The sequence below is a fragment of the Gopherus flavomarginatus genome, chromosome 22 (genome assembly GCF_025201925.1).
Source record: "Gopherus flavomarginatus isolate rGopFla2 chromosome 22, rGopFla2.mat.asm, whole genome shotgun sequence".
NCBI classification, from domain to species: Eukaryota; Metazoa; Chordata; order Testudines; family Testudinidae; genus Gopherus; species Gopherus flavomarginatus.
In genome coordinates, this window is record NC_066638.1 from 7,376,617 (window position 1) to 7,398,766 (window position 22,150).

Genomic DNA, 22,150 nt, shown 5'->3' on the forward strand with positions numbered 1-22,150 from the left:
CCACTGACAATATAGCAAGGCCCCTGTACTCTGCAATTCCACAGCCGCAAGAATCCACCCCTGGCTGCAAGATCCTCCACCATCATCTCAGCTTTCTTTCTTTTTTTAATCAGATTCCTGATCCCGACAGTTGCAAAGCAAACCTTGAAAATGTGCCCCGATTGGCTCAAAGTTGGAGCTGTCTGGCTGAGTCTGCAGACAGCCCGAAACAAGGGCTCTGAGATGTGAACTGCCCCATTGCCCACACCAAGAGGTTAAATGGGACTCTTGGAGAGAACTGTTTCAATGGCAACATTGCTAAGGATTTCACTGCGGATCATTGCTCCAAACACACCCGGCTAATGAGCCCACCCCACAACTGCTGCCCCTCGCTGCCCCCCAACTGCCCCTTACCCACCCACCCAGCCTCCCCCAGGCAGCTTCTAAGGTGCAAATAGGCCTTGGAGGGGCAGGGGCAGCAGACTGCCCTTCACATCACGGGGGGCTGCTGGCCTGATTCATTTCCCGATTGACTCCATTAAAACACTCCCTCCCCCCCACATCCATTTAGATGTGCCCCCGATTTCCGGCCTGCCCACCGCCTGGCTGCAAAACGTACCCAGATCCCCTGCAGCCCCATTGGTGGCCCTTTCACATCTGGCCGCACCGCAGCAGCTGGAGGATCAGCTGCGGCTTTGCACCAAGATCAGGGGCGTCTAATCAGGGAGCCCCCCCTAACGAGGTGGGGGGGCTGTTTTTAAGGCCCATTCCCAGCTTGGGCCTGGTTTTAAAGCAAACTTTGAATCAAGCCGCCTGGTTGGCGTCCCAGCATCTCCCCCTGGCCCCCAGGAGCAGCCGTCCTTCCGGGGGGGGGGGAGCAGATGTCAATCATCGCTCCAGCTCCCATTCAGTCCTTGACGGTGATTGTATAGGGCTCTGAGCCGGACTGCACCAACCTGACCCAGGGAAACAGGGGTGGGGGCAGACGGCACCGGCAGCCAGCCGGGCTATCCCAGGCGCTGGGCGGGCGGGGCTCAGGCCAGGTACAAGGCAGAGCCCGGGCAGCCGCCCTGGGGATTTGCTCCAGGTGGGACATTCCACCCACCGCCTCCCGCTGCATCTTCTCCGGGCCGGGTTTGCAGGAGCCCCCCCCCCCGTCCAGCCCCCCCTACCCCCTCCCTGAAGTTGCTAAGCTCGTGCATTGTAGCCCTGGATGGAGCAGCAGTAGCATCAGCTGGGATGCAGCTCTCGGGCGGGCACTAGGCTGGAGCACAAGGGGGGGCGAAAGCAGCCGCCGCAGCAGCCGCCGCCGCCGATTCTCCTTCTGGCTGGGCAGGTAGGAAGCAGCCCGCGCTTGGCTTTGCCATTTTGATCCTTTCAGGGGAAAAGTTGCTGCAGCTGCGGGGCTGCAGAGGCAGAGAGCCTGGGGGGATGCCCTGGTGGTGGGTCTCGCCCCCTTTCCCCGAGGGGGTCGCCAGCCCCTGCCGTGCTGGGGGTCTGGAGACAGGACAGGCGGGGGCACCAGGGTCCTTTTACAAGAAATCAAACGCTGTGGCTGTAGCTGCAGCGGCCCGTGGCTCTGCAGAGGGGGGTCCCCCCGCCTGTGCCTCGTCCCTGCCCCATGGCGCAGGGGGTGGATTCCCCCCGCCCCCTGCAGGCAGCCCCCCCCCCCCGGCTTCGAGACCTGTCCCGCCTGTCCTCGCCCCCGCTGCGGAGCCGGGGAGCCGCATGCAGCTGCCCTCTCCCGGGGCTGCAGCCAGCCGTCCTGCTGGAGGTGCGTGCGATGGGGGGGCGGAGGGGGTCAGGGCTGGGGGCGAGCCGCCTGCATTGTTGCAGTGGGACTCGGCTGTTCCCAGAGGCGAACCCCCCGTCCTGCTCCCGCCCTCCTCGGACGGTTCCTGTGCCCCTCCCCGGCAGATCTACACTGACCCCCCCCGCTCCGAGCTGCAGCCATGCCCGGGGCAGGATCTCCGGCACGGAAGCGCATCTTGCCCGCATGCTGGCGGCGGGGTTCCCCGTGTCTCTCCGGGGGCTCGCCGAGCTCAGGCCCGCCTCCCCTGGCGGCTGTACGCTCTGCTCCCGGGAGCCGCAGGGAAACCGGGGGCTCCCGCAGCACCATGGGGGGTGGGAGTCCGAGGCTCCCCGGGCGCTGCAGGACCTGAGCGCTCTGGCTCGCCCAGGGGGCTGCTTTGAGCTAGGGGGAACCTGCTGGGGCAGCCAGCCTAGGCTGTGCTGCGGGGAGCTGGGTCCCTCCTGCCCTGCCATCCTGGGGTAGTGCCCGGGTTCCCTGGCTGCTGTGACCCCTAAACCCCCTTCTGTGGGGCAGGAGCAGGGTACCACGCTGGGCAGGGCACCCTTCCTGCTGCGTGCCATGCCCTTCCCCGCTGGGCCAGCCCAGCTCATGCTGTGCCATGTTCCTGGAAGCAGGCGGGCAGCTGGGCTGTGTGCTCTTTGCTCCAGCCACCACTGTTCCCTGGGTCATGTGAACCAAGGCTTCATTGCTTAATGAGGGAGGAAATTGCCAGCATGTGCAAATCGGGTTGGAGAGGAGCATGAAGGAGTGTCTGGGAGAGGGGGCGTTGGATAACATACCTTGGAGAGCAGCCCAGCCCTCCTCTGCAGCACGGCTTCCTGGGTGCCGGCATCCATCTGGCCTGCTCACTTCATCCCCCTTCGTTAACAAGAATAACTGAGGCTGTTCAATCTCTGAGGAGCGCCTGGCCTAAGCCTTGGCACCGCTTCTGCTTCACCTGCCGCCTGGAAGTGTGTGTAGGTGACCTCCATGCCCACGAGCAACCAGCGGGAGAGCCCAGGTGCCCCGTGTCACACTGGGGTCTGCCAGGCTCGTGTGAGGCAACTGGGACAGAACGGTGCAGAGGCAGGACAAGGAGCTCTCTGCAGATGAGTCTCCTGTGTAGCAGAAGAGGGGTTGGTGCCCCTGCCCCTGAGGTTCTGGAGGCCCAGCTACTGCAGAACCAGCAGGGTAGGGGAAGGGCCTGAAGCCTAAATAATGGCCCGTCGAAGGGCTCTATGGATGGAGACCCTCCCTCGGGAACTTGGTGGGTTCTGCTCCCTGGATGAGTGCTACTGAGTGAAGCGATCTCCTCTGCTCAGAAATGGGACTGCATGAGTAACTCGGGGGGGCTTTTCAGCGATTAACCCTCACTTCATGCTCCCCTTCCATGGGAGACAGACGCACTCTCATGCTGAGACCCGATCGACATGTAGGTTGAGTTATTGTAACACGGGGGTGCCCTTGAAGACCCCTTGGGGTGGAATGCCATGGCACACTTGGCTGAGGGTGCCGGCCATGGGCAGTATGTCCCGCTGGGGCGGCTGACTGCACACTCTCCCTGCTTTGCCAATTGAGGTGCTGCTATCTGTCTGTAAGGCCTGGGACGGCTTGGAGAATGGGCCCCTTTTTCCTGTGTGCGATTGCAATGGCTGAGATGTGCTCTAATCACTGGCCCCTCTAATCACTCGTGAGTTTGGGGCAGGGAGCTCTCAGTGAAGGTCCCTCTAGAATCTGACACCCTGTTGGATGCTGGCTCTGTCACAACAGAGCATTTTGCCTGGCGGGCTGGGAGTGACGCATGCTCCGAGCCGGTGATAACCCATTGAGGGCCCTAAACAGGAATATTTTTGCCTCCCAATACTAAAACAGGCAAGTTCTTAGAATAAAGAGCAAATCCGGGCCCCCAATTGCTCAGGGCTCTAAGCAATTTCTTAGTCTGCTTATGCCTAGCACCGGCTCTGAGCATGCTGTCTGTGTAACTCTGGGACCCTTGGGGCTGGCTAACTTGGATTCAGGAATCTGGTGTCTGTGTGGCCAATGGATCACTGACCGTCCCTTTACATTCCTATTTCTAGTGCCTGGATCTCCTGTCCCATCTCTGCTCTTCTGTGGGTGAGTAGAGGATTGACTCCGAGCATTTTGGGTCTTGTCTGTGGTGGGTGGATCACTCAAGGAGGAGGTGTGGGGAGGTAGGTGTGTGCACGCACGTGCATTAAAGATGTTTAAGTGAGGACGGGGGGGTGGGGGTTTGCAAAAAAACCTGCTTCTAGCAGAGTCTAAATCCTCCTCCTAGGGCTGATTTCTGCAAGCCCTGGGCGTCTCCCGGGGTGCTGCACATTCCAGTGCTAGATCACTGCTTCCCACTGCTAGTGCAGTGAACAGGCTTCTTATATACTTAACCTGGAGGTGCTTATTAACTAACTGCCTTGAAGGCCTCGTTCGTGGGTAGGCTCTGCCTTGGGCCGGCGCTCAGGAGATTTCGCTAGGCAGCACAGCTCAGATAGGGGTCTGTTCTGAGTAGGAGTTTGTTCTTGGATGGAGGCGATGGGGCTGGGCGTATGTCTGCTGAGCAGCGACAGGGCCATCTAATGTAAAGAGTGTGAGCTGATGTCTGCCTGGAGCAGACGGGCTGGGGGACTGGACGGGGGGGACTCTGGCAGAGAAGTGGGAGCGCAACAGAGCCACGGGGAGGCTGGAGTATAAATGGGCTAGGATTTGGCAAGGAGTCTCAGGGAATTAGGCACCCAGATGCCTTTGCAGTTCGGTGGAAGTCTGGTTCTTAGGTGCCTTGGAAAATCCACTCTGTTGTCTGAGCCGCACTGGGGTTAGGTGCAAAAAGCTCGCAGGCGGAGGGAGGGAGGAGTCCAGGAAGGCGCTGAAGTCCCAAGCAAAGCACCAGAACTGGAAAAGGTTCTGTGGAAACCGACCAGACCCGTCTCTTCTCTCACCCGCCAAACAGAAGCTGGGAACAGGGCAGCCTCATGCTGGTGCATGGACAGACTGAGCCTCTGGGCTGGAGGCTGCTGAGCATTTGAGCCTTTTGAGTTCTCGCTTTGATCAGGCCACTGCAGCTGTGGGAGGGTGGCAGAGCTGATGGAAAATCCTGACATCTTGGTGTCTGTGCAGTTAGTCAAATCTGCTCTTTGGCGTTTGCTTCGCATGGGCAGAGAGAGGGGAGTCGTGTGCTGAGGACCCACTGGGATTCCTAGCGCCGGGAGGCACGGTGCTCTTGTGCTGAGCTCTGCTCTTCAGCCAAGCCAGCCAACCTGTGTGTGTGTCTCTTCCCTCCTCTAGAAAACAGGGGAGGTAACATAGCCTCATCTCCTGGGAGGGGGCTGAGGCTGACATCTCAGACGGAGTGTGTCCTTATCAGCCTCCTCTCAGGAGCTGTTAGCAGAGACCCGCAGCCCGTCTCCGTCTCTCTGTGCGTGCCCTGGGATGTGGCACTACCACGAGAATCAATGACGGTGGGGCCGGAGGGGAGTGTGGAGCATCAAACTGACGTTGGAAGAGCCTAAGGGATGGCGTAGCACGATCTGCAGGCAAACAGGAGCCGGCCTTGCTGGGATGCAAACCTGCCTGCCTTGAAACTGGTTCCCCTTTGCCCTCCATGGAGAGTGAAGCGCTTGACGTCTGTTATCTTGCTATTCCCCTTCTATCCCTACAGCACAGCCACTGCTTGTGTTTCTCCTCCCCTCCCCAAACAGGAGTCTGTCTTCAGCCGTCCCGCCTCCACTATGAATCCTCAAGGCAGCTAGTTGGCGTCTTCCGGCCTGACCTCCCTTGGGTGGATGGGGAAAGGTGGCTGAGCCAGTCTGCAGAACCCAAAGCAGGAGTCCCCTTCCCCTGTCTAACGCCTGCCTGCCTCAATCTGTGAGATTAGATTCCTGGGACTCCAGTGCCAGGCAGAGGCTGGAAAGCATTGTTTAAATATTAATAAGAAGGCAGGCAAAGCCGCTCTTCCTGCATCGCTGCCAGGCTCTGCGTTCCTGTCCTTCACTTTGTCAGTGTGCAGAGCTGAAAATAAACCTTCTCTCGAAAGGGAGCTGACCCAGTTCTGTTAAAGCTTCAGCTAGGAGAACTCCCAGCCCAAGCAGAGCTCTGGCCGCGCGGACCAGGTCTCCCTGGGCCAATGGGATATTTAGTGCCTGTTCTCACTGTGGCAGAATGGGGTTTCACCCAGTGGTTCCCCAGCCTTATAGGTGGAGGCTCCAGCTCTGGGAGCGTTCTCCAGCAGTGCCGGTCAGGACTGCCGCAGTGTGAATGGACTAATGGCATCAGTGTTCCTAAAACTGCTGAGATTTTCCACCTTGTCGTTCTAATCTTCAAAGCATGGGAGTTCCATTGGGTGGGCTCTGGTGGGAGCGTGTTTTATGTTCGGCAAAAAAGCTAGATGCCTGCAACATCCGTAAGACATAAAGGCTGAGTGAACTTTAAAGATAACTGTTCATCTGAGCTTATAAAAAAGGAAAGAAGGCCGCCCCAGTATGCCATGCTCTGCAGTTGATGGGCAAATCACCTCATTAATAGTGGAGGGTGGAGAGGAAACGCAGCAAGGTGTGGCAAAACGTGAGGCATGTTTGCAGATGAGTTATTTAGGCTAGTCGAACCTAGAGAAGATGATCCTCAGGAAAACTCCAGAGGGATCTAACCAAGCGAGGGGAATGGACCCCCACCCGGAAGATGAAATTTACTGTTGGCAAATGCAGCCACGCATATTCTGGAAAGAATAGTATGAACGCCCGTTGTGCTGTGTTCTAAATTCACCAACACAGACCCTGCACATCGCTGTGCCTGGCATCATGAGAACCTCCACCCTCTCTTGTGTAGTGCCAGTGAAAAAGGCAAACAATGTTCAGCTGCATAAGCAATAGGATAGAAAAGGACACAGGATAATGAGAGAATCAGTTACTTTAAATGGGCCATAAATCCTCATGCTTCTTGGCACAATCCAACCCCTAACTGACATCTGGTTATGAACAGCAGGGCCATCCGTTAACCAATGCCTCCAGCACTGGAATCTGAATGATGGGCCTTTGGCTCAGAAATATTCAGAACAAGATCAAGGGGCAGCTCCTCCGGTGGGGAAGAGTAGTAACGCAGAGAGGCCTGAGCACAGGACCAGGAACCAGTTTTTCCTGCCTCTGATATTTATTCCCTTTGCAGCTTTCAGCCAATATGGAACAGGCTGTGAATGCTGAGGTAGGCCTCTGGCAAAGGAAATGTTCCTGTGGCCAAGGGGCTGGACTGGGAGTTGAAGGCTTGGTTCTGTTCCTAGCGATGCCACCAATTTGTTTTGCAACCTTGGGAAGTTCCTTAATCTCTTCATGCATCAGTTTCCCATCTCTCAAAGGAGGGCAGTCCCTGCCTCACAAGGATGCCTGAGGATTAGCGAGCTGACTCTGTGGCGCACTCTGGAGAGGAGGTGCGTGCGTGCACGAGTAAGTGTGAGCCGTGCCGTCACTAGCACAAGTAGTGGATGGCAACTGTGGTGTGTCACACCCAGGCCGGTACAAGGCAGGCAAGAGCTGGTTCTCACTTGTCCTTCAGGAACTGGAATGATGGAACTTCCTGCTGGAGTGGTCCCTTTCTGTGCGCAGAGTCGGAGTTCTTTGTTCCGAACTGGGGCTGGCTCGGGGGCCGGGGTCTCTGTCCTTGTCCTGCGGTAGCCCCTCGCTCCGGTCACTCCAGCCGAGGGGGCTTGACATCTTCAAGGTGAGGTCAGCTCCTGTTCTTGAGGCTGCTCTCTCCCCAGCTGGATTATTGATCCCTCTTTAGCCATGAGAGACACCTGGCTAGTGCTGCACTATTCGGGAAACAGCGCTGTCGAGAGCTGCTTCAAAAGAAATGAACCGTAAGCGTCATAACGATAGTAAAAATGGCTTTAACTGTTGGGAAGCTGCCACCTGGACAGCCAATGTGGGTCAAGGCATAAATCTTCTCTCCCTGCTGAAATGAATGGGGCAGCGGAGAATTGGAAGGTTGCTGTGAATTTAAAAAGAAATAAGACTTCATCTCTCGACAACTTGGCAGTTCTCTGACTTCCTACCCCTCCCCCAACTCATTCCCATGGCAGCTGCATTTCCTACCTATTCTTAGCCCTGCCTCAGTGCGGGGAGGAAGGACTCTTCTGGCACTGGCTGATTTATTTCTGGTAGGTGATCCAAGCTAAAGTTCGAGTCAAGTGGCAAGCTCCCATTGAGACCCCAGCCCATGTCACTTCATGATGACACTGAACCAGTGACAGGTGTCACTCTTTAAATTCTCTTGCTCCATGTATGTTCTTGGCTGAAGATCTACCAAATATCCAGTGAATTGTGAGCATTCCCCATAAATTCGGCAAAGTGCATCGCGACCCTGGATTCCTGCAGCGTGAGGACTGGTCCTGCACCCCACCTCCCAAAACTGCATCTCGCTGGATCATGGGACGGAGATCCTTGCCTTAAGTTGGCTTGCAGAAACCCAAAGATTGTCCCACCCTGATGCATGGGAGCGGGTGCAAGGGAAGGGGGGAAATGTGAGAGGTTGGCTCTGATAATGTTGAAAGTGCCTCTAAATTGTGATGACAAAGTGGGCAAAGGAGAGCCCATGGTGCTGGGTTCTGAAAGGAAGAATTCCTGTGGTAAGAGGTCCCTGCATGGATTCTGAATGAGATGCACCCATGTTCCTGGCCTGAATTCATGCTGCAGGGAGCATCCCCTGCTCTGGGGCCGTAAAGAATCTCTGGTCTGGAGTCTCTTATCTTGCGGGGGCCATCCTGGATTATTTTTGCTTTGCAAGAACCAGTCTCCCTTAAACTAAGGGGCAAACATTGAGAGAGACCATCCAAGCCCTGCTTTGCAGGACATGGTCTTTCTTCCTTCCCTGTCCCAGTAGGTCTGGCTGGGCTTGTTTCCACCAGCTTATGTACAGGCAGATGTGCCTCTCCTCTACCACTGCATCCCAGCTCAGTCTGGGCAAATCAGCCTACACCCTGCAGGTGCATCTCTGGGGCTTTCCAGTCTACTGAGTGCATGGAGCTTCGTGTCTCCTGCTTGCCCTGTGTCTCTGGCAAACGGCTCCGGCATCCTCCTTCATTACTTCCTAATTGAACAAGCGGCTTGTTGAGCTGGACCGGCATGGCGCCGGGGAGAGACGACGTGGGCACTCTGAGTGGAGGGAGCAAGGTTGGAGAAGCCAAGCAGGCAGGAGCTGATGTGCCTGGCTGGCCCACTGGCTCCCATGCTGGTGACTGTTCAGATCACGTTAAATTAAATGTACGGAAAACAAGGAAAAATTACTCTTTTCTCTAAACAACTGATAGGCCTCAATCTCCCACCCCCACCCCACCGCCTCCTCCTCATCCACCACTTGAGTCACTGGAGCTTCTGCGGGGAGGCAGAGGACTGCCTGCATGGAGCTCCTTGTACAATTCTCCCCATGCCCTCGGGCTCTGATCCTGCAAACACTTCTGGCCAGATTTTTCCAGAGCTCAACTCCCATTGTTCTCAGCACTCTGGCACATTGAGCCACTAAATTCAGTGAGCAGCCCACTCACAGGCGTAGTCCTGACGTTCCATGGGACTGGGTATGTGAATAAAGCTACCCGCCTGCTTGACATGACTGCAGAATTCAGCGATTGCTTCCCATGTATGCAGCATAGCTCTGCAGAGCCCAACCTGAGTGATGCTTTCTCTCTCCTGGGGCTGCCTTTAAAAAAAAAAGTCAAACCCTTTTAGTGATTGCAAAATGTAAAAAGCATGTTCAACCCCCCTTTGCACTGCGCTGGGCAAACCCCTTTCTGCAGGAAAGCTGCCCAACCAGACACAGTTGAGGTCTGCAGGACAGAGCCAGCCTAACTGCATCCTTGGTATCATTTTCCTTGTGCAGCTGTGCTGGAACGGAACGTTGTGCAGCCATCGCTGCTAGAAACAGGCGGCGAGGGGAAATGAACATACTCAGAAAAGCTTTTACCTCCCTCCCCCCCCGCAAAAAAAAAAAAAAAGACTTTCTTTTCCTCTGACAGATTGTGGTTTTAAACCCTTGAATCCAACTGGGGTGGGAGGAACACTGCTCATGTATTCTATGCTCTTTTCAGGTAGAATTTTTCAGACTGACATTCACCAGTATTAATATTTTTTCTGTTATTATATATGGAGATATATACACCGATCTCATAGAACTGGAAGGGACCTTGAAAGGTCATTGAGTCCAGTCCCCTGCCTTCACAGCAGGCCCACGTGCCATCCATGACAGATTTTTGCCCCAGATCCCTAAGTGGCCCCCTCAAGGACTGAGCTCAACAACCCTGGCTTTAGCAGGCCAATGTTCAAACCGCTGAGCTATAGTGCTAGGCTCTGTACAAACACCTAGTGAGACAGCCCCTTACACTGTACTAGTTACGGTGTAACTAGACAAGGGTCGGCTGGGAAACAAGCTCAGTGATTAACCCAGGTCATGCAGCAGAGCCAGGAACAGATGTGTGGGCTCCTGACTGCCACACCAACACCTGTCTGCCAGGCCACCTGGAGAACATCGGCAACCTCTTGCACAGAGCTGCTGCTGGGCTCTGATTGTGTTTCCCCGGGCTCTTGTGGGGGGGGGAGGGGCAGGGGGCATCCAACGTAACCAAATTGGCAAAACGTGACTATAACCATCAATATTTAACTGAGCAGTTGCAGTAAGGCGAAACCGGGAAGGAAAAGCTCATCCATGTCACTAAGTCGCTAATTTGGCATTTAAAAAACCCTCTGCTCCGTTCACCTCCTTGTGAGGAAGGAGGTGGCCCGTGAGGAGTCATGCTGTGCTGGATTTGATAGTCGCCACCTGGTGACCCGTGGTGACCTCTGCCATTGCCTGTTCTTCCAAACAGCTGAGACCCTGAAGTGGGACATCGTTGGCTCCAAGTTAATTTGATCTCATGTCCCTTGCCCACCTGGACCCCTTGGGAGTCATGAGCACCCAAGAAATGCAGACTTGGGCTTCTGGCACTAGGCTTCTTTCACTTAGGGCTGCCTCCCTGGCATCTGTCAGTTGCAGGGTGGAGAGGCGATAAATCGGCCCAACATCCTCCTTTTAACAACTTTTGAGTTCAACTTTCCAATCCTTGATCCTTGAATGACGCCCGTTGGCAATGCTACTAGGCAAATCAAAACACTGACTCATGCATTTGCTTCCCTTCAAGGTTAATGGTTTTGTTTCGTTTAAAACTCTGGGCCTGTTTTCCTCCAGTCTAACCTTGCACCCAATTAGTGTTGCTTAGAAATCTGTCTTCTCCTTGCCTGGCTCTCCTCTGGAGAGGCTGATTTTAATAAGCCACGCCAGGGTGTCTTTTATGGCCTAACAATGCTGTGACAGCGAGGAGCACTTAGCCTCTGGTTCTGTATCTAACAGCCGCCACAGCTCACTGTCGTTAGACTATAATATGTGTCCCGTTGGCAGGACTGGCGCCAGGGTTTCTCGTGCCCTAGGCGCACGACCATTTCGCCGCTTCCCGCGCTGATTCCGCGGCTCTGGTGGAGCTGCCGCAGTCATGCCTGCGGGAGATCCACCGGAGCCGCGGGAGCAGCCGACCGTCCGCAGGCATGACTGCGGCAGCTCCACCGGAGCTGCGGACCAACGGACCCTCCACAGGCATGCCTGTGGCAGCTCCACTGGAGCCACCTGCCGCCCCCCCCGGCAAAATGCTGCCCCCTCAATAATCCTGGCGCCCTAGGCGATTGCCTAGGCTGCCTAAATGGTAACGCCAGCCCTGCCCGTTGGCTCATTGCTTCCTTTAAGGCTCCCTTGTGGACAGGACACATGGTAGTCTCCTCTCCACAGGATGCTCTCTGCTCTTCGGTTCCTCTTCATCTGCCTCTCCCATTTGCCATGGAACGACCTTGGAATTCCTATCTCTGGAATTCCTGCAGCATTAACCTGGACGAGCTACTCCCTTGCTGTGCTGTTTGCTCTTGTGGCCAGCAGTTCCCCTGGAGTGGGCACTTTGCTTGCCAGGTGCGGCTGCCTGGCTTGGTGCCTTGGAACAGGTAATTTCCTCTCTTTCTCTTCACCTCCAAGGGGCGTCAGTGCACTGCCCTGCAAGAACTCTCCCTCTCCAAGGCATCTGTCAGGATCCACTGAGCTCCATGGGCCCAGGCTATTCTGGCTCCAGCAGCACGGGCTTCCCTAAGCACTGGTCAGCCCATGACTTGCACACGAGGCAGATGGCCCCAGTGGCTCTCGCTGGGGGAGTGCGGGGAGCTCTCTCTGCCAGCACCTGGGGAGCGTGAGGGGAGCCAAGAGAGCTGGTAGAACTGAAAGTCCTTGCTGGGGATGGTGGGCGGTGGCTCTGTTTTCTTGGATTGCTTCTGTAACACCTGGCCCAACTGCATGGAGATCCTCCATGAGGAGGCGGAGAAGTGGAGCCAGAAGGAAATGCACCGACCTGATCTCCCTTTCACTTCCAGTCTGGGTTATACATGCCAACACTCTGCGTTTCCCCAGGGGCCTTCCACGGGGCAATCTTAACACACTGCACAGCCAGGGGGTCACCCTCATTTTCCAGAGGCGTTGAATAAATGACTTGCCCGACCACTTGCGGTAAGTTGGCGGCAGCCCTGGGAAGGGAACCCAGTGTCCCTGAGCATCAGCCAGGTGCCCACCTCATCCCTCTTGTTGAAAAGACTCTGTATTCCCAGAGCTACCTAAGTTCTGTGACCGGTCCTGCTGCTTGTGCCCAGATATTGGGGGCTCGGGATGGCTGATTGCACCCCTGGCACTGGGCAGGAAAAGGGCTGAATTTACGGGTAATTACAAGAGGCTGCTTGAGTTTCCAGTGAGGAGAATAAAAGGCTCTGGCTGCAGAGAATGGACAGGAAAGGTCCAGTGGGAGGTAACAAATCCAAGCGTTTCTGTCGCACTGACTGAGGAATCGCCCACTACACAGCAAAATGATGCCTGCTTCCTTTGATCCTTGGTACCGCCTAGTCCTGGCGGTGCTAATATCCCCGGCTCCAATCTCTGCTCCCCAGAAGCGTTGGTCTGTTCTCTGCAGTTGGGCTCTGTTCTTAGAAGCTCCTAGCCAAGCTGGAAGGCTGCGGGGGCGCGGGGTGCGGCGAGGGGGGAATTTGGAGAAGATCAACAAAATGATTGAGGGGCTGGCTAATGGGGATATAATTCAAGGAGCCAAAGAGGGCTAGCCTGACCAAATGACCCTCTGCTCAGGTGAGGGAATCATTTTGGGTGGCTCCAGGTTGTTTTCATCCTTATCCTCTATGACATTTAGGCTGAATGCCAAGGAGGTGGGAGCATGTGGGTCCCTAGCAGAGATCAGGGTCCTGAGCCTCTTTCTTTATGGGAATTTTCCCTTGCTCCACAGACCTTGCTCTTCAGGATCTCTCAGTGGTGGGATCTGGACTCCCCCTCTCTGGGGTTGGCAGCCTTCTCCGAGCAGAAGTTGTACCTCCTATGCAGGGCTGATCTCTTTACGTGGCCATGATTAATTACTTGGAAATCCCTGTGCTGTCCAGCCCCTCTCCCCTCCCTCTTGCCCAGCGGGCAGGGGTGTGTCAAATGGCACATGAACGTCCCCAATGGCTCACCAGATGCAGGCCTAAAAGCAAGCATTTAACGGGGAGGGGAAGGGGCCTTAGTTGTCTTCTGCCCTGTGATCTTGTGTCTCTGACTCCCTGGTGCCAACAGAACCCTGCTGCTTGGGCGTGGCTGCACAGATGTGATTGTTAATAGGCTGACAATTACTATTCAAACGAGGGGGTGGAATCATCCAGGGGTTGCTGCTGCCAGTTTGCTGTGGAGCTGTTACGCCCGTGCTTGGCTTCTAATGACCGTCCTTACCCAGCGCTCCTTTCCTCCTGGTGCCCACAGTACTGGGCTCATTCGTATTGCCGGGTGGTGCCCAGAACTGGAGTGGCTACAAGGATGCTTGTGAGGCAGACTTTGGATTGCTCAGGGGAGTGAATTCCCAGGGTGGGGACCATGGCATGAACGAGGGGCTAAAGCCCCTGCAGGAATAGGCAGTAGCAGGCTGTCTCCTCTTAGGCATGATGGCTAAGGCCTTGTCTCCATGGCGGGGTTAGCTCAAGGCATAACTCGCATGTTGTCTCAGACCTGACCCCCAGAAATCTCTGGCTCCAGTTAAGTGATGGTTTAAGCTCAAGCCAGCCGGCCCGTCTGGCTTCAGTGAGTGGTGCAGTGGGGACCCAGCTACAGGCTACAAACTCCCGTTAGCACAACTCAGCCGCCAGCCCTGTGCTGCTCGGGGGTTGGCCGAGCTGGGCCGAGTGGTGTGACTGAGCGAATGGCTCCAGTAAACACCAGCCCCATGTGTCTGCCCAGCCAGGCTAGGACTGAACTCTGCAGCACCCAGTCCAGAGAGCCCAGCAGAGCTCAGGGAAGCTGACCAGCGCCAGGAAGGGTATCAGGGGAAGGAATGGGAGTGGCTGGCTGAGCTGGTGAGCCCAGTGCACTGACCTGCCTGTCCACACTGGAATTAGCTTTTGTTTCACATGCTCCACTGGCGAGAGCAGGACACACAGTGCTCCAGCCAAGTCTGTCCAGTTCCAGTGGTGTGGCTGAAAGCAGCCTTGTCCCGTGTACGCAGCGAAACAGTGGGGACGCAGTGCTGAGGACTGTATTGGTTTTCTAGTGGAGATGGGGCTGAGACGTGTGCCTCCACTGCCACGCCAGTGGCTAATATTTGCATGGTCTCCTCCTTAGTGTAGACAGGACCTGAGAATCCTACAGCCAGGGCCACCCCGATGCGGGGTTTTGGAGGAGACAGTGTCTCCACTAGGTTATTCAGAGAGCTAAATTATATCACCCCTCCAAACTGGACCCAGAAGCCAGGGCAGAGATTGGAGCCTCCACATTGGGCACTGACAGCTGCTCCTCTTCCTTGGCAGCTGCATCGTGCACCAGCTCCAACTTTGGGGTGAGCTTTGAGGGCAGCCATCTGGAGGGTGTGTGGCAGGGAAGGGGAGTCTAGAGAGCGTGAGGGCCTGTTGGTGAGGGCTGCACTGAAGAGACAGAATCTCACTCTTCTGGCCACCTTTAGGAGAGGGGCCATGGGCCAGCTCTGCTCCCTGCAGATCCAGGGGCAGCGATGCCTCCAGAGGGGCCAACCCTTTGGGTGAAAGGCAGGAGATGCTCTCGGTGGTCTGGGCTGAGAGGTATGGAAAGGATCATTCCCCCTCCCCTGCGCACCAACGCTTCTCCAGTCTTCCCCCTGCCTTCCTGGCGTTTAGACCATCCCAGCAAAATCTCTGCCGTGGCTACTTGCAGCGCAGTAACTTTGAGAGTTGCTTATAATTCGAGGCATCGTCCCCCTGCCCCAGTCTCTCTGCCCAGCCCTGGGAATGCCTGGTGTGAAAGGCGGCCACATAGAGGCATCACCTTCTTCCTAAAGTGCCTCCAGCCCTGTGCCTAGTAATAAATCAAGGATGATTCATGGCTCCTCCCACCTCCATGCAGAAACCTCCCCCAGCAGCTGCTGCTCGAGCTGAGCAAACGCTTTCTCTTTTCTGCAATGGAGCCGGGGAGGGGACCTGGCAGCATCAACAGGCCTGTGGTGGGTCACTGCAGGATGACTGCTCAGTGCGCTGGCTCTGCAGGTGCTGGGAAGGAGAAGGACAATGTCTCCAGGGCTGCCTAGGGGGATGGGAGCTTTCTGACTCTATGTGGCAGTGAGTTCTAAATTGGCTCAGCGGGGTCCAGATTCCTGCCATGGCTGTGTTTAGGGGGGTGGTTCCAACTCAGGTAGGCAATATTCCTTTAGGTACTGTAATATCTGAGTGAATCCTGACCTACTATTTATATCCCCAAAACACCTTAGAGCCCCACGGTGCTCGGTGCTGTACAAAACCAGAATGCTGCGCAGGATGCTAGCCAGCTCCTGGGTGGGGCAGTCGTGCCGAGTCCTGTGCAGGGCTGGTTTAGAGGCGGGAGCTGTAGAGTTTAAAGCCAGAAGAGAGGATTCTATCATCTAGACTGACCTCCTGTAGAATGGGCCAGAGCATTTCACCCAGTCTGTCCAGTATTGAGTCCACGATGGGTGCTCGTAGCCGAGGAAAGAGTTGAGATACCCCCCAGGAAGGGTGCTGGTAGTTGGGAGAGGGACTAACCTGATCTACCTCTCATCTCTTTGGCTCCTGGGGCCCAGATTAAGACTGTGAAGTGACCATGGGGAAGCAGAATAGCAAACTGCGTCCAGAGATGCTCCAGGACCTGCGGGAAAACACGGAGTTCTCAGATCTGGAGCTGCAGGAATGGTACAAAGGCTTCCTCAAGGACTGTCCCACCGGCATCCTGAACGTGGAGGAGTTCAAGAAGATCTATGCCAACTTCTTTCCCTACGGCGATGCCTCCAAGTTTGCCGAGCACGTCTTCCGCACCTTCGACACCAACGGGGACGGCACGATCGACTTCCGAGAGTTCATCATCGCCCTGAGCGTCACCTCCCGGGGCAAACTGGAGCAGAAGCTCATGTGGGCCTTCAGCATGTATGACCTGGATGGTAACGGCTATATCAGCCGGGAGGAGATGCTGGAGATCGTGCAGGTAACACGACCCTCTTCCCCAATTCCCTCTCCCCGGCTGTGTGGCTTCCTTGTGCCTGGGCTTCTGCTGCCTGGGACTCCAGCTGGATGAGCTTGCAGTATTGCCCTGCCTATGGGCCTGAGCCGAAGTCCATTGCAGTCAAGGGAAAGATTCCCCTTGATGTCAATGGGCTTTGGATCAGGGTCTCAGCTAGCTGAAATCCAGGCGTCCATGTAGGCCCCTTCCATTAGGAAATGCCGCATAGGGACTAATCCTGCATTCTGCCCAGGGAGTTGGGACTAGTTTGAACGGGGCCAGTTCTCCAGAGACATGCACTCTGACTAGTCTTTCACCCCAACTCATCTCCTCCACCCAGTCCTGGTGTCAGCAACCAGCCAGGGTGCAGTCCGGCTGGGAATTGGCTCAGATAAGTTTGTTCTGTTTGCCCCAGGGACTAGCACTACTTAGGGGCTAATGCAGGCAAGCCACATGTGTGTGTCAGTCGAGGGGATGCAGGGACCAGGTGGGATTCAGTGGCTGGAGGATAATGACATTTGGGAGGATGGAGGGGTAGGAGCTGGACTTTATAAGGAGGAGCAGATTCCCTTCACAGGCTTGTCTGGCCAGGGACTGGGGGGGTGCGTACATATGTGCTTTAACAAGGGCAGGGTTGGGCTCCACAAGGCACGTCATAAAAAAGCTTGCGTCTCTTGGCATCCTCCTCAGCCTGTGGCCCAGCCTCCCTCCCTCTCTACACTGAGCAGTGATGCTGAGAGGGGCAAGAGCAGACTGAAGAGTTGAATTTAATGGGGGGGATGGTGAGCCGGACAGATTAGCAGAGGGCAGAGGGTGAGGTGACTGTCCATCAGGGGTCTCTTGCCTGGCTCTGAAGGACAGCCTTCTGGAAGGGCTGGGAGAAGGTCATGCAGTCCAGACCCCCAAGCCTTGCCCTCTGCAGGTGGAGGCTGCTCAAAATCTCCCTTCTCCGATGAAAGGCCAGGATGCTGCCTGTCAGCGGCGTCCGCTTTTCATGTGCTTTTCGCAGAAACAAAGAGTGTCGCTCTCAAAGCAAGAGACCGGCCTCTCATCCAAACTGGTCTCTGCTGCTTTAGGTCCTGGGCGAAGGGATTTAAAATCTGCCCTAGTAGCCGAGGAGTTGGTACGTTGGCAGTGAAAGCTCCCGTGCTTGTGGGGGAACCGTGGCTTTGAATCCAGGGTCGAAGCTAATGGCTGACTCCGTTTTCCCACTGAGATGCAGGAAGGATCAAGCTGGTCCTGGCAGGGCTTAATGCACTCGCTGCCATGAGACAGGTGGGAGCGCAGCAGGACGCAGGAGCCCAGGACACTCATGGCTTGGGGGGGTTGGGGGGGGAGCAGTGGAGCATCTGAAAGCCAGAGCCCTTTATACTGAGTCTGTCCTCTGCAAGTCAAATCCTTGAAGGGCCCAAGGCAAGGAGCAACTGAAACGGGGGAGCAGGGAGGGAATTGGGCTTCTTGGCTTGGCATTTGGCATTCTGGAGCCCTGGTGGCTAGGTCTCTAGTGGAGAGAGGAGACCCAGCTGTACTCCACTGTCTGAGCATAGGAGACCTGACTTGAGGGGCATGTCTTCCGCCCCTTCGACGGGGTACCCTGTGCATGAACCCCTGCAGGGAGTATAGTCATTGGCCTTGTCCCAATGTCAGATGGACACAGATCTGTTCAGAGGGGCACCATCTGCTTCCCTTCATCCCAGGACCAGCCCTGGTCGGGGTCTGCACTTTCCAAGAACCAGGAGCCATTGGCTTGCCTGCCTGGGATGGGTAACCCAGCCCGGTACGTGGGGCTGCTGCCCCTCACGTGAGTTAAGGTCTCGCAGGGGAACTAGCAGGCTGCCTCCCCAGCTCCTCTCTGCCCTCTGCGAGTGACAGCTTGTTAGCGCCTGGTGTTTTCAGAGCTGCTGGGCTGGGGCCAGCCCCCTCCACTCTTCACAAGTGCAGCCAGGTGGGAACTGCAGCTGCTCCGCTAGGGAACAGAGCGGCAGCATCACCCAAGCAAAGGTAGCAGCAGTTGGGCCCCATTCACCAGATCATCCCAGTGTCCATCTGTAGCCTTGTACCAGGGGCTGCCTCTGATGTGGCCGTCCTGAGTGGCTGGGGGTACAAGCAACCAACTCTGTTGTAAACTGGAGAAAAGAGCAACTCCCCTGAACAGCCAAGCCAGGGCTGTAACACCTGCCCTCTGCAGAGCCGGCCATTACCAGGTGTCCAGTGGGCAGCCAGGGATGGCCCTGGGGGAGACGGGCTGAGTTGGTCTGGGGGGCGGAGGGAGCAGGAGGGCGCGCGCACCAGCACATCACCACCATTGCCCTAGGTCTGGGACTAGCTTTGGAATTAACACCACAGCCCTGGCACTCTGAATCTTAGTTACAGATGCCGCGCTGCAGCAGCCTGAGGAAATGACCCAGTAGCTATTACACTGATCTTGTTTAATCAAGTCTGTTCCATTTTATTTCCCTGCTGACGTGCCGGGAGTTGATGCCACTAACAGGCTTATTCCATTGGGTTTTTTTTTAAAAGACGCCCATTCTCCAATGTAAAACCAAACCCTGTTTGCAAAGGCAGGTGCGAGCCCTCTATGCCTTAGCTCCGTGTCTTCCAAGTGGCTTTTGCAGCTACTCCACCTGGGTCTTACCCCTCCACTGACCCCCAGCACCCACCCCTAGGAACAGCAATTGCAGGTTTGAGTTGGCAGAGGCCACGACTCCCCCTCTGTCCTGTTCTCTCTCCCCTAGGCCATCTACAAAATGGTTTCCTCGGTGATGAAGATGCCTGAGGATGAATCGACTCCAGAGAAGAGAACAGAAAAAATCTTCCGACAGATGGATACTAATAATGACGGTAAATGAGAGGAGACGGAGGGAGATTAATAAAGGTCTCATTGCTAAATCCAGGGGTCTTAGTATCAGAGACACGCAAACTGATTAAATGCATCGTTTGCGTTTCACAGGGTGGGGGGGAATCACTGCGGGGAGGGTGGGGTAAGACTAAGAGGGCTGCTCTCCTGTGGCCATGCCATGATATAGCAATGTCTTCTGTGGGCCTAGGCCCCTGCCTCCTTGGAGGGGCTAAGCCAAAGGCCAGCAGGCTTGATTGTGTTTAAAGCAAACGCAAGAGTGGCATCTCTCTCACTCACTCACTCACTCACTCACACACACTCTCTCTCACTTCCTGGGCCCTGCAGCTAAGGACAAGGCTATTTGGACGGATGGCCCAGCGGTTAGGGCACCATGGTGCAGCTGGGGAGATGTGAGTGCAATGCCCTGCTCCGCCACTGATTCCACCATCCTTAATCTCTCCGCACCGCAGTTGCCAATTGGGGATAATAGCCATGCCCTGCCTCACGGGGGGCCATGCAGACAAAGACCATAAGGAGAAATTCAGCAGCCCGCTCCTGGGCACTGGGCTCAGTCTGTCCAACTTTCCCCTGCCAAGCCAACCCAGGCCGGGGCGGGAGAGAACAGGGCATGGGAAGATGTTTGGTCTCCACAGTCTGGGGCTGGTGTCCCCTTAATTACGGTCAGTTTAGTAAACGCTGTCCCAGGCAAGGCACTGTTGTAGGAACAGCAGCTCCACCCTCACCATCCTCACTGCTCTGGGGGCCCGGGGCCCGTTCCCAGCTGACAGGAGAATTATTTCACACGGTAGGGCCCTGAGAAGCCCTTTCCCGGACAGGCTCCCCTCCCCCTAGGTGCCCACGGCTATCGAGCTGCAGCAGAGAGAGGACAATTACTCTGTTGTGCATTCTTGACTCAGGGATTGCAACCTGCAGCCCTGTATTGCTAGATTGTGGAGGGAGCTGGTCCTGGCCTGGAAAGGGTCAAGCTGATTTCAGATGCAGGCAGCCTTTGAGCTGACCCAGCGGTGGACACACAAGGTCCTTTCTTCTCTCCTTTTTCCCAGGAAAACTCTCTCTGGAAGAGTTCATCAAAGGTGCCAAGAGCGACCCCTCGATCGTGCGGCTGCTGCAGTGTGACCCCAGCAGCGCCTCGCAGTTCTGAGCCCTCCCGAGGGGAATGGGGGATGGGCCCCATCCTCTCCAGAGAGCACTGCCAAGACACCTGACCTCACGAAATCACCGGCTCCGCCATGGAGGCCAGCTTCCCATAACCCTCTGGGTGAACGGACATGCTCCCATGAAACGACAGCACGGCCGCTGTTTTCTCAACTCATCCACTCTGCTTCCCTCATGCTGAGTCTGTAGCCACGTCCTTGGGAACGTTCAGCAGGTTCTGGGGCTCTCAGGGCAGGTGGGAGGCGGACAGAACAGGAGCCAGCCTGCTGGCGGGAGCACAGGGCCCGGTTCAGCGTTGTCCTCCGGGGGTCTCTGGGAGGGGGGGCAGGCCTTGGTCAGCTGCACGAACAGCCTGTGGTACCCTGAAGGGGGGGGACTAAGCTCTCAGTCTCCCCACCCCCAGCAGGAACACAGGCAGGTGCTCTTACCCCTTCACTGCCCTCCAAATGCCAGCCCTGCAAAATGGGAGGGATGAAGCCGCTGCAGGGCCAGCACGTAGCTGTAGTGAAGAGCCACTTCGCTGGGTCAGGCTGCACTCCAGGCTGCCTAGTCATGTTTCCCCTGAGGACTGACTGGTGCGTTGGGGGCACAACCCCGGGGCACACTCGGCGGGGAGCAGAGAGGGCCTGGCCCTCCCTTCTCGAGATGGTCGCCATAGACGAAGCTAGAGGGAATATGCTGGTGTCTCTGCAGCTAGTGGAGATTGGGGTGGGAGACTTTGGCTAGGTCTGTAGGAACAGGGACGGAGCTGGGTAATTTCCCCATGCAGCTCAGGGGAGGCCCTCCCCGCTGAATGCTTCCCTCACTTCTAGCTTCTGCCAGGATTTTCCATGGAGTCAGCCCCAAAAGCTTAGCTGCGAGCCCCAGAGCAAGCCAAGCCCCCAGCTTCTGCCAACTCTGGGTGCACAGCAGGGGCCGGGGCCTTTCTTCAGCCATGGGGCCGCACAAAAGCTAAAGTTAGGGGCTCATGGAAGTAGCTTGCGGGGGAAAGGTCAGCCAGCAACAGGAGGGGCTCTGGCCACAGCCCTAGAGCTGCTCATTCAGGGGCTGAAGGGGGCGGCGTGGGGAGCAATCAGCCTGCATGGGGGACTTGCCCTCACAGCTGGTGTCTGAAGGAGTTAAGCAAAATGAATTCCCAACACAGCTGAGGGTGCTGGCAGAATGTGGCCATGGCAAATCCTGTCTCACTGAGCCAGAAGTTGGACTTCTTGCCCTCTTCCCTAATCAACAGCTGGCTGCATAGAGGAGGACCCCTCCCCTGACAGGGTCCTGGGTGGAAGGGGATGCACCCACCTCTAGAGCCTGCCCCAGCTGGAGGGCAGGGGCTGAGTAAGTCCCAAGGGGGAAGGAGAGTGTCAGTGGTAGCAGGCTCAGCCCTTGGGCTGCCCCCTCACCTCCCAGCTGATTGTAGCCTCCTCTGCTTAGCACAGATGGGGGGCAGCCCTGAGGACCCCAGCGCACACATTAAAGGCCACTGCTGTCTGTCACATGATTTTGTTCATCAGTATTTTGATCTGGCTGCACACAGATTCCCTTGGCGATGGGAGGGGGAGGCCATCAGCAGGGCCCCCCACTTCACACAGAGGCAGAAGCCCCGCATCACAGATGGGGCTCTGTCAGCACAGCCCCACACCCCCGACCCCGCCAAGGCTCTCAGCCCAGGCTGTGGAGATCAATGTGTCCCGGTGTGCTCACGCACTCTTCAAAGCAAACGCTCGCTCGTCCCTTCCAGTAAATGAGGGGAGTGCATGGGGTAGGGGGGTTGCTTTTGTTCTTTTAATATCTTCAGAATAAAGTTTTGTCTCCGTGCA

At 56.3% G+C, this 22,150-nt stretch overlaps 1 protein-coding gene across 2 annotated transcripts; it reads left to right on the plus strand.

Annotated features, from left to right (window-relative positions):
• The first annotated feature begins 1,240 nt into the window (after nt 1-1,240).
• Nucleotides 1,241-21,826, plus strand: HPCA (hippocalcin). 2 transcript variants are annotated; one of them, XM_050932643.1, is made up of 5 exons: nt 1,241-1,315; nt 3,850-3,886; nt 15,912-16,309; nt 19,060-19,165; nt 20,228-21,826. In XM_050932643.1, the coding sequence occupies exons 3-5, from the start codon at nt 15,932-15,934 to the stop codon at nt 20,323-20,325; spliced, it is 582 nt and encodes a 193-aa protein (XP_050788600.1). In that variant the 5' UTR covers nt 1,241-1,315; nt 3,850-3,886; nt 15,912-15,931; the 3' UTR covers nt 20,326-21,826. The 2 variants fall into 2 exon arrangements, with proteins under 2 accessions (XP_050788600.1, XP_050788601.1); XM_050932644.1 differs by lacking the exons at nt 1,241-1,315; nt 3,850-3,886 and adding an exon at nt 15,245-15,320.
• Nucleotides 21,827-22,150: the final 324 nt, after the last annotated feature.

What these genes read in the sequence shown, in the direction of transcription:
- HPCA (XM_050932643.1), top strand. Translation starts at nt 15,932, where the DNA reads ATGGGGAAGCAGAATAGCAAACTGCGTCCAGAGATGCTCCAGGACCTG. An exon ending in AGATGCTGGAGATCGTGCAG is followed by an intron (nt 16,310 to 19,059) that starts GTAACACGACCC and finishes TCTCTCCCCTAG; the next exon opens with GCCATCTACAAAATGGTTTC. An exon ending in GATGGATACTAATAATGACG is followed by an intron (nt 19,166 to 20,227) that starts GTAAATGAGAGG and finishes CCTTTTTCCCAG; the next exon opens with GAAAACTCTCTCTGGAAGAG.